General features: G+C 35.8%; 3 protein-coding genes across 6 annotated transcripts in view; all 3 read left to right on the forward strand.

The window, feature by feature from the left end:
• LOC113828469 (glyoxal reductase) overlaps positions 1–11,998 on the forward strand; it is a 38,271-nt gene extending 26,273 nt beyond the window's left edge. For 3 of the 4 annotated variants that reach the window (XM_070134701.1, XM_070134696.1, XM_070134700.1), the window contains 7 exons: positions 1,087–1,101; positions 1,846–1,926; positions 2,949–3,056; positions 10,504–10,622; positions 10,782–10,943; positions 11,489–11,693; positions 11,856–11,998. In XM_070134701.1, the coding sequence (XP_069990802.1) occupies positions 1,087–1,101; positions 1,846–1,926; positions 2,949–3,056; positions 10,504–10,622; positions 10,782–10,943; positions 11,489–11,693; positions 11,856–11,998 (833 nt within the window). Of the gene's footprint in view, positions 1–1,086; positions 1,145–1,845; positions 1,927–2,948; positions 3,057–10,503; positions 10,623–10,781; positions 10,944–11,488; positions 11,694–11,855 lie in introns of all 4 variants that reach the window. The other variant, XM_070134697.1, reaches the window with a different exon arrangement.
• A 5-nt stretch (positions 11,999–12,003) lies between these two features.
• LOC113828509 (anaphase-promoting complex subunit 15B) overlaps positions 12,004–15,000 on the forward strand; it is a 3,048-nt gene continuing 51 nt past the window's right edge. The window contains exons 1-2 of the mRNA XM_070134703.1: positions 12,004–12,140; positions 12,799–15,000. The exon at positions 12,799–15,000 is cut by the window's right edge and continues 51 nt beyond it. Of these exons, the coding sequence (XP_069990804.1) occupies positions 12,042–12,140; positions 12,799–13,011 (312 nt within the window). The 5' untranslated portion in view covers positions 12,004–12,041 and the 3' untranslated portion in view covers positions 13,012–15,000. The remainder of the gene's footprint in view (positions 12,141–12,798) is intronic.
• Adat1 (Adenosine deaminase, tRNA-specific 1) overlaps positions 13,090–15,000 on the forward strand; it is a 1,962-nt gene continuing 51 nt past the window's right edge. Inside the window, exon 1 of the mRNA XM_070134702.1 lies at positions 13,090–15,000. This exon is cut by the window's right edge and continues 51 nt beyond it. Within this exon, the coding sequence (XP_069990803.1) occupies positions 13,090–14,682 (1,593 nt within the window). The 3' untranslated portion in view covers positions 14,683–15,000.

Genomic DNA, 15,000 nt, shown 5'->3' on the forward strand with positions numbered 1-15,000 from the left:
CAATTTATGGATTCAAATTTATTAATGCTAGTCTGATGGGCCGTCGATGCAAGTATAAATCCTCAGTTTCAAATTAGCCGTTTCTTGTTTTGCTTTTGGTATAATTAACTCTGGTGTTCATTAAATCTCTGATATAACGTTTGACTTTATACATATTGATAATTTCTTAAAGAGAATTACAGTTTTTAATCACACCCTGGAAAGGCCGGAGATACCCGAGAAAAAAAACACGCTTTAGGTAGTATCATTGGCTCCCCTCAGCCACCAAGATATCCCTCCAAAGTTACAGCCATGGCATATGTATGCATATGCCATGGCTGTTGTGGATCATGTAGCTTATGGCATCACATAACGACCATTCTTGCGTTGTTGGCTCATCAAACGGAGCTTGTTTTTTCCAATAGTAGCGGCATTGTTTCTGTGGTGAAACATTTAGGTAATAGTGCCTGTGAAGATAAAGCTTCACATAAAATAATAATAAAAAAAAGACATTACAACATAAAGCTTTTAGGTGCCTAATGTTCCCTGCAAACCACCAAAGGACCTCGGTACAGTACTGCGTTAATGGCAACTAGCCAAAGTTTTAACCAGGCATTAATGGGTTAATTTATTATTTGCCTTCTCAACTACTTGATTTGTCATTTACTTCCTTGCTCCTGTGCACCAAAAGAAAAAATGAAAAAAATATGAAGACCCTTTTTTGAGGATCCTTCAAAAAAAAAAAAAAAAAATGATTAAAAGATTTTATACGTAACAAAAGTTTATTTGGTTTACAAAAGATTTTAAAAAGAGGGGAAGCATTATCATGAAAAGATTTTACTTGTTTCCCTGATGGAACAAGAAAACTTGTTCAGGAGCTTGTGCTTTACAAGAAAACAAATTATTTGTGTTTTGTCTTGTCAAGAGAGAACTGACCTATGATGAATAAGATATCTAATCCAGTGGAGAAGTCGCAAAAAGCATAACCTAATTCAGTATTTGTCCATGTGCACAAAAGAGGGATAGACACATTAGTTACTTATCCTTGTGAATATGACCTGCACCGGCATATGATTTCTTGGTTTTATTTGTTTTCTTACTTTTCAGATTGTTATGCAGCAGGTAACAACCCTTGCTAGTGGTGTTTGTATGCCACTGGTTGGACGTAAGTTTTATAATTGTAGAATGAAATAAGAGTCGTGTTTTGCCAATAACATGGAAATGTTGTTCCTGTTCAGATAAAAGCATTCAGTTTATTCTAGAATAGGCAGTAGGATTCTAGATAGTGTGATTTTAGATTTTGATTATCAGTGTATATCTATTTTGTTGATGTGTCACAGAATATTAGTCAACATAGCACTTCCTTTGATACTTTTAAGATTTAGCATATTTAGTACATGAATATTCAAACAGTATCTAAAGTCACCCCAGTTTATCTTATACATGTGATAGTTTGCTAATATACTACTGTGCATATATGTGCATTGATTAGTCTGTGTATATAAATTTTCAAATTCTAAGTAATCCAGACTTTTGAGATGTCAAAAACTTCCATACTTACAAAGCAAATGTATGTAAACAGTCAAATTAATGGAGAAATCCTTCAGGTTGGATTCCAGATAAATATTCCAAGGTATATCTGAAGGAATTTTTACTTGTGATGCTTATATTCCAAAGTAAAGTTTGATTTGCCATATTATTAACATCCATGCTGTGTGTAACAGCTTTCCATGTGGTATGTATACTTTATGTTGTTGAATTTAGTCTGGCAAAGAGTAATTCAGCATTGCATAGGCTGTGAAAATCTTTGGAAGAGCTGTGATTTCATTACTTACTTATTTATTTGATTTTCTTTTTTTTTTACAGTTGGGACGTACAAGACACGTGGGAAAAGCCTAATCTATTCTGTGATAAAGGCAGCACTGCAAGCAGGATACAGAGCTTTTGGTATGTGCCTGTTTGATCTTTCTGTCACTTATTTGATAAATTCCTCAACTGACTAACAGAGATCTCAGAAAAATTATTGGGCATGTCTGAATTCCAGAGAACAGTATAACTTTTCCCTTATTCTTTGCTGTGTGTTGCTGAGAGTATGGTTTTCTTGAAGTTTCTTTTAATTTTATTTTTATTAGTATCAGTGAGGACATTATGGTTTAGAATAAATCATTTGGAATATTTCGGATCTGAGGGTACAGGAAAACTGACATAATTGTTAACCCCTTGGATCTGGATACTCTGCTGACCGCATGTGACTCAAGATCTCGGCATTAGGCTAACTTAAGTGGCCACTTTTATGGGTCTGTAGTTTGCAGGCACAAACTTTCATGGGAGGTGTCAAAACTCTTTGCCTTTTATTGTCTCTTTTTCTGTATAATCATCTTTTTTCCCCCATTTTCTAAAGTTTACATTTGTCATTTTATATGCTGTATCCAGATAGTAATAGACAGTTTTCCTTAAACAGGCTTCATATCATTTCCCTAGGCAGTGGAATGATAATTATAATTAATAGAATTTTTGTTATGTGTGTCATTCTATTTTTTTTTTTATAATATTAAATTTTCTGTAGTACAAACTGTGCCATTGGTCACGGTTTGCTGAAATAGGAACTTGAGCATGGAATTATCCTCACAGGAGTAGGAGCATCAACATTTATCCATTCATTAGTCTGTGAAAAGACTTGAAAACAGTGGCAGGCAGCATCACTGATCATTAGTAGTAGGTCTGTGCTGCACCTGTGGAAATTTATGCTGGAAAGCTCTTGATTGTCAGTTGTATAGAAGTAATAGAATAACATAAGCAATAAGATTTTTATTGTTCTAAAAGAAATAGGCAAAACAAAAACAGTAAAATGAGATGTGAGTGAAACGTATTACATTTTAAGTCTATTCCCTTTTTCCTGTAGAAAATTTTAAATCTTATTGTCTGTATTTCTGCTCATCGAGAAATTTGAAGTTCTGTGTACTTCTCAGATACAGCGGCAGTGTACCGGAATGAAACTGAAATAGGTGACTCCCTCAAGCAGCTTTTACCTGAATTTGGCCTGGAAAGAAAGGATATTTTTATTACTTCAAAACTGAGTGAGTAAAATATATTTCTACATTGATATTCATTTTACATTTTGCATGATGATTTTCATACTTTCTCAAGGTATATACTATTATTATGTGAATAAGTAATTGAATAAACACAATTCAATATTATGATACTATGTGTTAGTATGTGAACTGTTTTTACCTTTTTTTGATTTGTTACGAAAACAAAGTAGTCTAATGTTTATCCAATAAAGGTATGGTGACACTTTATTGAGTTATCAGGGATAGATGTATTGACTGGGAAATTTGCTGTCTTGTATTTTCAAGGACCATAATCCACTTATGATGGTTGCCTTCCTATTACCTAATGGTTGACCACCCCTTTGATTGGGATGAGGTCCCATCATGTTGTGCATAGTCTTCCCTACTCTAAGTTGTGCTTGCTAAGCAGTTGATTGCTTGTTTGGCTGTAGGTGCAGTTGTTGAAGAGAAACAGTTCCTTAAAGTAGGCTTAAAGTATCTCTTAAATCTCATTGCCCAATCAGTTTTGTATTCAGCAGTGAAGAGCATTGAATGTATGGAAAATTTAACCTTCCGCCTCTTTGTTATTTTTCTCAGCAGTATGATAGTTTTCCTGCCAGTGCTTTCTCAGATTCTTCTCTTCCTAATATACTATGATTTTCTTTTGGGGGGCTTTCTGGTTTAGTGTTATTTTTCTCAGTATATTAAGTGGAATATTTATATTATTCCCAATAAAGACATGGAATCCAAAGAGATTGGTTTATTTATTATGTTAAACAAATTGTTTTATTAAATCAATGGTTTTGTTGATAATATCCCCTTTGTTTTATAATTTTATATGGCTTGGTTACACCTCTTATCAATGGGGAAAAGATGATGGGGATGAAATATACTATTACAGCTATTATAGACAAGTGGGAATTTTTTTCAACATCAGAGAAATAAGCATATTTATGTAGATATTTAACATTCCATATTTGTTTACAGTTGCATTTCAACTTTTCTTTCCCGTACTTTGTATATTGACCTAGAACAACTACTTGAATTTTTTGAATGAATAAATTGACCACAAAAGGAAATTCCCAAATGATTTGATAGTCTTTTACATGAAAAAATAGTGATTATAACATCTTATGATATGGATTAATAGCAAACCTGTATACTGGTACTGAAAGTGCTTTAAAATGTGGTGGGGCCTTTCGGGTGTAAATGACAAAACAAGAATTCTACTCTCATTTCTCCTTGCAAACGGTAAAAATGGTTTGGTAGGGATAACTAATTTATTTTATTCCTTTACATATGAAAGTCGATGTAGGCTTACTAAATGAGGATGATTAAATTTAAAACTTTATGTGCGTGTGTTTTGGGAAAAATTCAACTACTTTGGTAAATCTTGAATTCCATGTATTAAATACATATGCCTTTAAAATTCTCAAAATTGAACCGCCATGTTGTATTCATTCTAGGACTTTATATTTGGTTTAGATTAGTTGTATCTATGGTTCAATGCATGTATTAAACGTTTCAGACAGAAATATCTACTTTTATATACAACAAACAGAAATCGACAAGACATACCTTTACAGAATAGCGTTCCTACTGAGAATGATGATTCTGATTGACTTGGTAATCAAGGTACACTAATTAAGCTTTTTATTGATATATGTCTGTATTAGATTTGGTGAAAAATAACAGAGATAACGAACTTTGGCAAGTGTCCAAAATATAGAATGCCATATCTTTGTTCTGTTTTTACACAGTGTTAGGAACACCCAACTTTCATAATTTTTGTGCAATTCAGATGCAGTTTGTTTTTTTCACTAGAGCATCCGAACCCATATAAATAGCTGATTTTTGAATTTTGAGATAAATAAAAAATATAGATCATGTAAAGTTTAAAAAAATGACCAAAAATAATAGTCTTTATCAACAAGTCCCTTGCCCCCCAAAAAAGGAAAATAAAAAATTGGCTATTTATGTGGTCTCAGGGTTATGATGCTCTAGCGAAAGCAACATTGTGCGTTTCAATCACATAAAAATTATGAAAGTTGAGTGTTCCTAACCAAGTACAAAAAAATAGATTTTTTTTTGGGGGGGGGGGCTTCTTGGAGGGCGCCCCTCCCCCTAATAGGGAATGAGTTTAAAATTATATACGAGACAAAACGCAATTACATACTCTATACAATGCAGCAAAAACAATCAATGACTTATCCCCAACCAATATTTTTTTTTACGATGAAGTGAGTAGAGAAAAGTAGGCATTTCCCAAGATGGATCCCTTAACAACACTGATTGAATATATGTTGGTTGGACTACAGCTCACAGAGGTTCATTCTATCCTCTAGTTGTAAGATCTCTCCCCTGGTGGTGTCTCTGATTGGTTATCAATAATGGTCCATTGGGCACAGGGTGATTTTTAAGTAGTCTACTTTTTCCCAGAAGAGAGAAAATCTTTTAGGCTGGAAAACACATTGATTAATTGATTTATTTTTGTAATTATATACAAGCAGAAATTGAAAGAAGTGAAAGTGATTTAGATTGCTTCCTATGGTCTTCTGTATGTGTGAAATGTGGAAGAGTGTAAAGATGAAACGATGTCAACATACTTCTTTTTGGAAAGAATTGCAAAACAATGTGTGTTCTTTATTTTATCTTATTATTAGTATTATTTTTGTCAATTCAACTTCAATGCATGGCTGACTCTTTTGTAGATAATTTATTTAGATGCTTAAAGAAGTGAATTGATTTGATCATGTGAAGATATGATACATACCCATACATTATTTGATGTGTGTGCTGTCTTTCCCATTCGCCATTACAGAATGTTTGATTTTAACATTTTTTGGGAAGATTGTCGTTGTGGTGTAAGTAATGTGCATGATGGACATCTTTCAAATTGCTGTTTTATTTCTTTTCAAAAAAAAGAAAAAAAAAAGAAAAAAAAAAAAAAACATAAATATGTTTACTAGAAGAAGTTTGTATTTTTATCCTATGGTCTATTGTGCATTACTTATATAAACAAAAAGGAGTTTCATGTAAGGGTGATTCATTGCTCCATTACAACTACAAGGATTTCTACCTTCCTTTCAGATTCATTAAAGGGTGAGAATTTATGAAAGAAACTGATATATATTGTATTTTCATCTAACGCTGAAGAAAGTAAAATTAAGCAGTCATGGAGGAAACAAAAGAGATCAGAAATATCTCTCTTGTTGAGCTTGCAGAAATGTCACATAAATTAGAATCAGAACTCGTCCCTCGTGGATTCGAATTCCATCCCTTTAAGGTCGGCTGGTACAACAAACAAGTTGCTGAATCTTTTCGTTTGCCTTATCAAGAAGACACAGTGGCGTTTGTGGTGATTAGTACACCCAGCATGTTTGAGAAAGCCTTCTTGCCATTTGTGGTAGAGTTGGACTGTCAGAGGTCCTCACAAGACCCACTTGACCAGTGCATGGTGCACTGCTTCTCTACAATCAAGGAGGTATTCCCTGCAGAAAAGGTCATCATTATGCATGACTTTGAGCTATCTCCAAACCGACGCCCTAAGGTCCTTATGCAAACCGCGGGCCATGTGTCAGGAGCTGTGCACTATTATCAGCGGAAGGACCTCAAGTCTGATCCATTTGACGCCAGCAAGAAGGTGTTTGGTGTGTGTCTCCACCCCCGTTATGGTGGTTGGTTTGCGCTGCGCAGTGTGGTCATATTTCCACAGTTTGTTTGTCCTGAGCTGAAGCCACAACAGCCCAAGTGAGTAGTCTGTTCTTAATTTTCTGTATCAAATCATGGATGATATTTCTGGAGACTTAGCAGGTAGTGATTTTAAGTGTTTATAAGAATTGTTTTGCTGGAAGATTTATGCAGATGTATCATTCATGTTACTGATTTTATATTTAGTGTTTTGATTATCCATGATATTGATTTTTTATGATATTGACTTTTAACCTTAGTAACAGCTATCTTAGATTTTTGCACAGCCCTTAAAGAATCCTGTTATTTATTTTTACTGGTTCTCCAGTGTGTTTTTTTTTTTTTTCTGAAGAAAAGGGAATAAAGATGGATTTATCAAGTCCAAAAGAGTCTAAATGAGGTTCTTAGAAAAGATACTGAAGTATTACTTCCATGCCCATTAGATTTATTTGAAAAAAGGATGTATTTGAAAATACTATCATAGATGTGGTGTTATGCAATTCCTTTTTCATTAATTTCTTTCTTGATCTCCATTTACCAGAGACATCCTGCATAGTGACAAAGAGTTGGTTGAACTGCTGAAGCGCTACAATGACCACTGGCAAGACTGGACTTTTAGAGACATCATCACAGTGAAAGAGAGATACTCAGAACAACAAAAAGAGTACTTTAGCACAAAACCAGGAGAGAGAAAAGCACTCATTGAGAAGTATCGTGCAACTCTGAAGGATAATGCATAGAGTGATATACTCTATTATTTTTGTTGATTTTGATTAATCAGAATAAGCCTATGGTAATATAATGAAAACAAGTATAGCAAAATGATTAGCAGAGTGATCACAGATAAATGTTTTTGTGATTTTCAGTTTAAAATGGTCTTTTGTTACCATTTCTCTTTTATTTTGGTATTTGTAATAATGATAATCTGGGTCATTTAGTCAACAGGGCTTTACACTCCTGTAATTTCTGTTCAATGTGCCATAATGTACCAGTCATTTAGAAAAGTTCCATATTTTCTTCATAATAATTTTTCTACTGTTCCATTTTCAACAAACCTTGATTTTAATAACTTTTATTAATTTTTTTAACCTGATATTGAAAGTGGAATTCCTTAATAGAAGTTTAAAGATATAAAATCACCTTGCTCTTAATTTTGTATGTGACTACATATAAGAATTATGAATTGTTTGCAATACTGTCTTCTTCTGCTGTATAAATTGCTCAAACCAAGTAGAGCAGAGGGAATTAGGTCTTTAGATTTAGGGGATGGCTCGGAGAGTCTGGAAAATGATTTAGGACAGGTCAACCTCTAGCTGAGGCAGCTTTAGCCCACATTGTGTAATATCTTAGCAGATTGTTAACTGCTTGCTTAGTGTGTGGTTGTGTAATGTAGGGTAGCTTATTCTTGTTCATATCTAAAGATGTGTAGGAGTTGTTGTGCAGAATAGTGCAATTCAAGAGTGATATCATAGTATTTATATCTGGCTTTGTAGTCTTTTTCCCTTCCTTTTTTTTCTCCTTATCTTTTTTCTCTCCTCCTCCTCACAATCCTCCTCTTCCTCTTTGTAATCCTTGCAATCCTCCTCCTCCTCCTCTTTCTCCTCCTCCTCCTCTTTCTCCTCCCTCCCTCCTACTCCTCTTCTTTCCTCTCTCCTTTTCTCTATTAATGTTCAAAAGAAAGACAATATTAAGAAAACATTATAAAGATGATATTTATATTGGGTATATGAAACAGGTTGAAAGATATATCTATATTTATAATACAAATAATATTTTTGTAATTTATTTGCCTCATTTGTTACTCTTAATGTAGAATTTATGCATGAAATAAGTTCAAGTAATTGCATTGTTGTATTTGAATGGTAAAATGCTACTGTACTGATACTATGGTAAAAAATCCCACAATGCACAAACTAGATTTATTGAAAATGATACCACAGTTTTGAAATCCTCGTGCATTTCACCTTCAGGTCTGTTATATGAATTGTGCATTCACAGCCAATATGATTGAATATTTAAGTCTTTTTGCACGAATGATTTTCACTTATAGTTTTATTCTATAACTTATTAATAGCTATTTGTATGGCCTTTGTATGTGAGTACCTAGAATATGTGTACTGTTGTAAATTGTAATCAGAAATTAGAACTGAAAGATGAATTTTTGTTTTGTTCTGTTGCTATGACATTTTCTTATATAAGATCAGGAAAATGGTAACTTTTTAAAAAATTTCCAGTATTCTAGGATATGTAAAAGCTCAAAGAACTTTTATGTTTATTTTAAATGGGGATGAATTGTCAACAGACCAAAGTAAAGGATAGATACAAAGCACCTCTTCATTATATATTCTATAGCGATTGTCAGTATTCTTGGATCTATAAAGACTCTTGAATGTGATCTCTGTTATAGTAATTATACAGAGAATTGATTTTAAGAGGATAAAATAAAGGATAGCTAACAAGCTTCTAGACAACAATACCTGCTCTCTATTACACATGACAATTGCAGAAGTGGCACAAAATAGTGAATGAAAAGTAGTTACTCAATTTTCATTGTGAAGGTTCTACATGATTACAGGAATAATGAACACTGCACTAAATTAAGTTCATTACTATTGACAACAATGTTTTATAATCATTACAGAAATACTTTACTTCCATTGAGCCGTTTTGTAATACCTTCTGTCTCAGGCATGATTTGCCATGATTTGGTAGACAGCTTATGAGCTATGGCAGTTTATATTTTCAGGTTCTAAACTAAGTTTGAGTAATTCAGGAATGAGTGTACTAGTATTACTAATAAAATCTGAGGATGGTTTTCCTGCTTTTTCTTCATCACATTTGAAGGTTTAGGATAAGCTTTTGGTATATACATATACACATACATACATACATACATACATACATACATACATACATACATACATACTTACATACATACTTACATACACACATCTTGAGATCATGGTTAACCAAGTCACACTTGTAAGGAAATCATCACACAAATCATACACAGAATGTTGACAACACTGGTATTGCCATTCTGTTTTTTGGTGGAACAAAGTTTGGTTCATTATCTTCAGTATATTTTTTTCATATTTGTCTCAGATACTTCATATTTTAAGGGCTGCTCTTTATGAAGGACAGATGCTTTAGTATACGGGGAGACCATAAGGCCATTTTAATTTTAAGTGGAATCATGAAATGCATCATAATTTTTAGTTTTTATGAATATGTTTCCTGTGAAAATGTAGTTGAGATTAATTGAGATTTAGCTCTTACATATATGTCATAAGTCCTTTAATAATTGTATGTATGATTTAACCCATTGCCACTGGGGATTGTATGTATGTACATGTCATGACCACTGTGATTTTAGTTTATTGATTGTCTTTACACAGAGATGGCTATGGCAGTACTAAATCAACAATAAGCCAATTATGAATACTACCTATCTCACCAGTTTACCCTTTTTTATCTGTTATTGTTTTTAGTAATGTCAATAACATTATAATACTTATAATGTTTATAACAGTAAAAACAGCATCAATATTGATAGCATTAATTTGAAAAAACATTTTTCCTGCAAACTCAAGGAAAGGTCAAATCAGTTTAGGTCATAAGGGCTACAAATTGACTCCTATATGGCTATCACTTGTGGACCCATCTCTGTGCATAGATATTTCACAAAACATTATTACAGCGAGCACTTTTTCCAGCATCATGGGGTAAATGTTGTAGGGAAATAATGGGATGCCTACTTTAGTAAACTTTTTCTCGGCAGGTCCTCAAGATCACGGGTTTGAAAAAAGCTTACAAGCATTTGAGTGGAGTCTAAGTAACCTGCAGCTGACCTACCTCGACCTTTACCTTATCCACTGGCCTGGAGTGCAGAAACTAAAGGTTAGTGACCGTATGACATCTATTATATCTTAGATATTTATCATATTTGTTATCAGAAGTTAAAAACAGGTTGATTGCAACCTCAGAATATGTATTAGAAAATATAATAATAAAGAAAAGAAGAAGGAAAGAGAGAAAAAATACATTTTCCTGTTGCAGTCAGAGGATGCCCAGAACCAATATCTGCGAGGGCAGAGTTGGAAGGCCTTAGAGAGCATCTACAAGAGTGGAAAAGTACGTGCTATTGGAGTCTCAAACTACACAGTTGGCCACCTTGAGGACTTACTCAAAACTGCAACAATTGTGCCGCATGTAAATCAGGTATGGAGCTTATTTATGGGAAATGTTGCAAGGTTGTATGTATTTGTTTGTTCTTATAAAACTATTCATTCATATGTACAAACATGCACACGCATGATTTCATATAGCTGCATGAAAGCACCCAACCACCCACCCACACTCGCACCTGCACCCACACCCGCACCCACACACGCACCCACACACACACACATCTACACACACTCACACGCACACATTCATTTTCACACATACACAAACACACAAATATAAACAAATACAGACATAAACATATGTACACACTGAAACACACACACGCACACACACACATGCACACACGCACGCACGAACACGCACGCAAGCACGCACACACATGCATACACACATACATTCACATACACATGTATATGTATATATATACATATGTATACATATACACATGTATACTTATTATACATATATATATGTATATATATACATATATACATATGTATACATATACATATATACATATGTTTTTACAAAGATATTCCATTATTGATTAAGTCCATGTGTTTTTTTCCTTGTAGGTTGAATATCATCCACATTACCTTCAGAAGGACCTGAAAAAGTTTTGTGATCTGAAGAGCATTCACCTGCAGGCTTACTCCTCCCTAGGGACAACTGTAGAGGTGAGCCCGCTCCTGCAGGATTCCAAGGTGCTCTGTATAGCAAGCAGGTTGTCTCGATCTCCTGCCCAAGTCCTGTTGCGTTGGGCTACCCAGCAGGGTGTCAGTGAGTAGCTTGTGTGATTTTGTTGTATTGTGAATATATAGAACAGGTTTTTTGAAAGGAAGGTGTGTCATCTCTATTAGCTGAAGTATTTATGCTCGTTGTAAAATAAAGCGTTTGTCAGAGGTAATTGGGCAATTTGTTAGCAATAAATTTCCACCACAGGTGTGTTACCCAAATCTACCAACACCAGCCACATAACAGAGAATATCCAACTGGACTTCGATCTCACAGCAGAGGATATTGCAGAGCTTTCTGGTCTCGGTATAAGCCAGAAATACGCCTGGGATCCTTCCGCTATCCATTGAAAAAACAGAACCAAAAGGGAGACCTTCCTACTGTGCTGGCACTATGGCTCAACCCCCTCTGTTCCCAACACTGACTCCTAGGCTTGTTGACCCAGCTTGGTTCCAGGTGGACAAGCCAGTTGATCTAGCTCAGGAACTGAAGGTAAGAATGCTGTCACTGGAATCTGTTTTTTTTTTTTTTTTTTCTTCTTCTTTCTTTCTTTCTTTCTTTCTTTCTCGAAGGCCTAATGGTTCTCTGAAGAAAGGCCTTGGTGTCTGAGCATTTTAGATGAGGTATTTTCCTCCACTCATACCTTTGGCCATCAATCCCCCCCCCCCCACCCCACCCTTTCCTCCTGCCTGTCACTCCCGTTCCCCATTCTTATCTTATAAAATTCTTTCCTCCTTGCATTCTTCCCAAGACCATTTTTTGTCTATACTCCTACCCTTCCTTCTCCTCCCCTTCGCCCTTCTCCCTTTCCTACCCTTCCTCCTCCCCATTGCCTTTTCCCTCCCTACCCCTTTCCCTTCCGCCTCCTACTCTTTCTCCTCTACCTCCTCCTCCTCCTCTACCCCCTTTTGCTTTCTCCTCCTTCTCCCCTTCCCCCTCCACTTTCTCCCCCCCTCCCCTCCCCTCCCCTCTCCTCCTCCTCCTCCTCCTCCTCCTGCTCCTCCTCCTCCTCCTCCTCCTCCTCCTCCTCCTCCTCCTCCTCCTCCTCCTCCTCCTCCTCCTCCTCCTCCTCCTCCTCCTATACTATTTTCTCACAGGAAAATAAAAAAAGAAACTCTTGTTAATCTTTCTCCCCAATTTCTCTGGCCAGGATCAGGAGCAGGTGTACCAAGAGCAGATGTTGGCCATCCAGCAGAAAGGGAGTGATATAGTGCCCATAGGGAAGAGTGCCACGGAACAGTACAGTGAAGATGAAGAAGATGACAATGACGATGAATACGATGATGATGATAATGATGATGATGAAGAAGAAGATGATGATTCTGAAATGAATGATGATTATTCTGATCAGCTTTTGCACTAAATGGTAGATTGAGTCAATAAAGATAACAGGTGTGGATGTGGTGGAGTTCCAGAAGAAAGATTGACTTCATGTTCTTTGATGCTTTGTTTTATTTTAATTTTTTTTATTAGATTGTTTATATACATTGGATTTGAAATATTGTTCAAGATGACTGATACATACAATGAAGAGTTTGCCGATCGAGTTGCACAACTCAGCAATTCCAAATTTATAAGTTTAGGAAAGACAGGAAAGCCAAAGGAACACACAGAGTGGACCTTGCTGGCTTGCATCTTGCAGCTGGAAAAAGGCAATATGCATGTTGTGTCTTTAGGAACAGGTTCAAAATGCATTGGAGCTTCACAACTGTCGGGAGCAGGAGACATCCTTCATGACAGTCATGCAGAGGTAGTGGCCAGGAGAGCTTTTGTACTCTATCTTATAGAACAGGTTGATAGAGCAGTGAAAGGCCAAGAGAGCCTGTTCCAAGAGGAAAAAGGGAAATATGTTATTAGGGAAGGAGTGACCTTTCACTTTTATGTTAGTCACACTCCCTGTGGCGATGCATCTATATTCCCAAAGCAGGAATGGGATGAATACTATGGTGACTGCCTGAAAACGTCTTTTACACAACATCATAATACACAGATTACTCAAAAAGATGTTTGTGATACACATCCTGTTACTTTTGAGCAGGATCCAGACTCACTGATTGAGGCCCACGAAGACAGCAATGAATTTGAACAGCCAGCCAAAAAGTTGAAGAAAAACAGCATTACTTCTACTAGTACTGCTGTAACATATATCCATCAGAGCAAATGTGAGGAGGGGTCACCATCTGAGAGCTGTTTGTTGGCTGTCACTGAAAAGTCTAATGGAAAAAGCAAGAAAAATCCTGTAACAATCAATAAATCAGACCATCCGGCCAATCAAGATATTCACAGAACAGGAGCAAAGACTGTGGGAGGTGAACAGGAAGACCCAAGATTGCCTGGGGCTGATTATCATGTCACCGGTGCTTTACGCACAAAACCAGGAAGAGGAGATCCCACTCTTTCCATGTCTTGCAGTGACAAGATCTTCAAATGGACTGTTTTAGGAGTGCAAGGAGCTCTCCTCATGCTTTTCCTTAAAAGTCCAGTGTACTTTGAAACCATAACCATTGGTAAGTGTCCATACAGCCAGGAAGCTATGCTCAGAGCTCTATTTAGTAGATTTGAAAACAAATTGAAAAATGTTCAGCTCCCAGAAGGTTTCAGAGTCGTTACTCCACATTTGCTCTCTTCGAGCATTGGTTTTCCTTTCTCCAGAGACAGTGTTACCTGTTTGTCCCCAAATCCTAGCAAGGTAATGCCATCCCCCACATGCCTCATCTGGAGCAACACTTCAACCCACCAAGGCAAGCATGAAGTTGCAACAAATGGGAGGAAGCATGGCATAACCAAGAAAGCAATTGGGACACCCAAAAGTTGGGTCAGTGTATGTTGCAAGTCTCTCCTCTTGAAGATCAAAGACATTGCTCACAATGATGATCAGTCCAACATCAGCAATCAAGTAGACTTTACAAATCATGATTATGGCACAATAAAAGCTCTTGCAAGTAGTTACTACCAAGCGTGGAAAGAATTGAGAACTAATGTTCTGGACAACTGGACAGTTAAACCTAGTTTTGTTAAGACCTTCAAAGCCTAAAACTTTTAGTGAGTAAAGTTACTAAAGTTGAATGTGCCTTTATTCCTACTTTGTTGGCCAATGACAGATGATTTGTTTTCCTGTTTCCACTATGTAACTTGTTGCATGTGAGTTGTAGATATACCTTGATTTAATTTTTCTATTTGATGGTTTGTACCATTCATAAATTTCACTGAAGTTTATGAAGGTATGATAGTGTCTAGACTTGTAAAGTTAATGTGCTTTGCTTTTTGTTTTTTTTTCTGGTTTTGGAAACCAAGTTTTTATAATTCTCATTTTATAACACAGAGGATTAGATATGACTTGCAAAAAGATAGG

The sequence above is a fragment of the Penaeus vannamei genome, chromosome 20 (genome assembly GCF_042767895.1).
Source record: "Penaeus vannamei isolate JL-2024 chromosome 20, ASM4276789v1, whole genome shotgun sequence".
Lineage (NCBI taxonomy): Eukaryota > Metazoa > Arthropoda > Malacostraca > Decapoda > Penaeidae > Penaeus > Penaeus vannamei.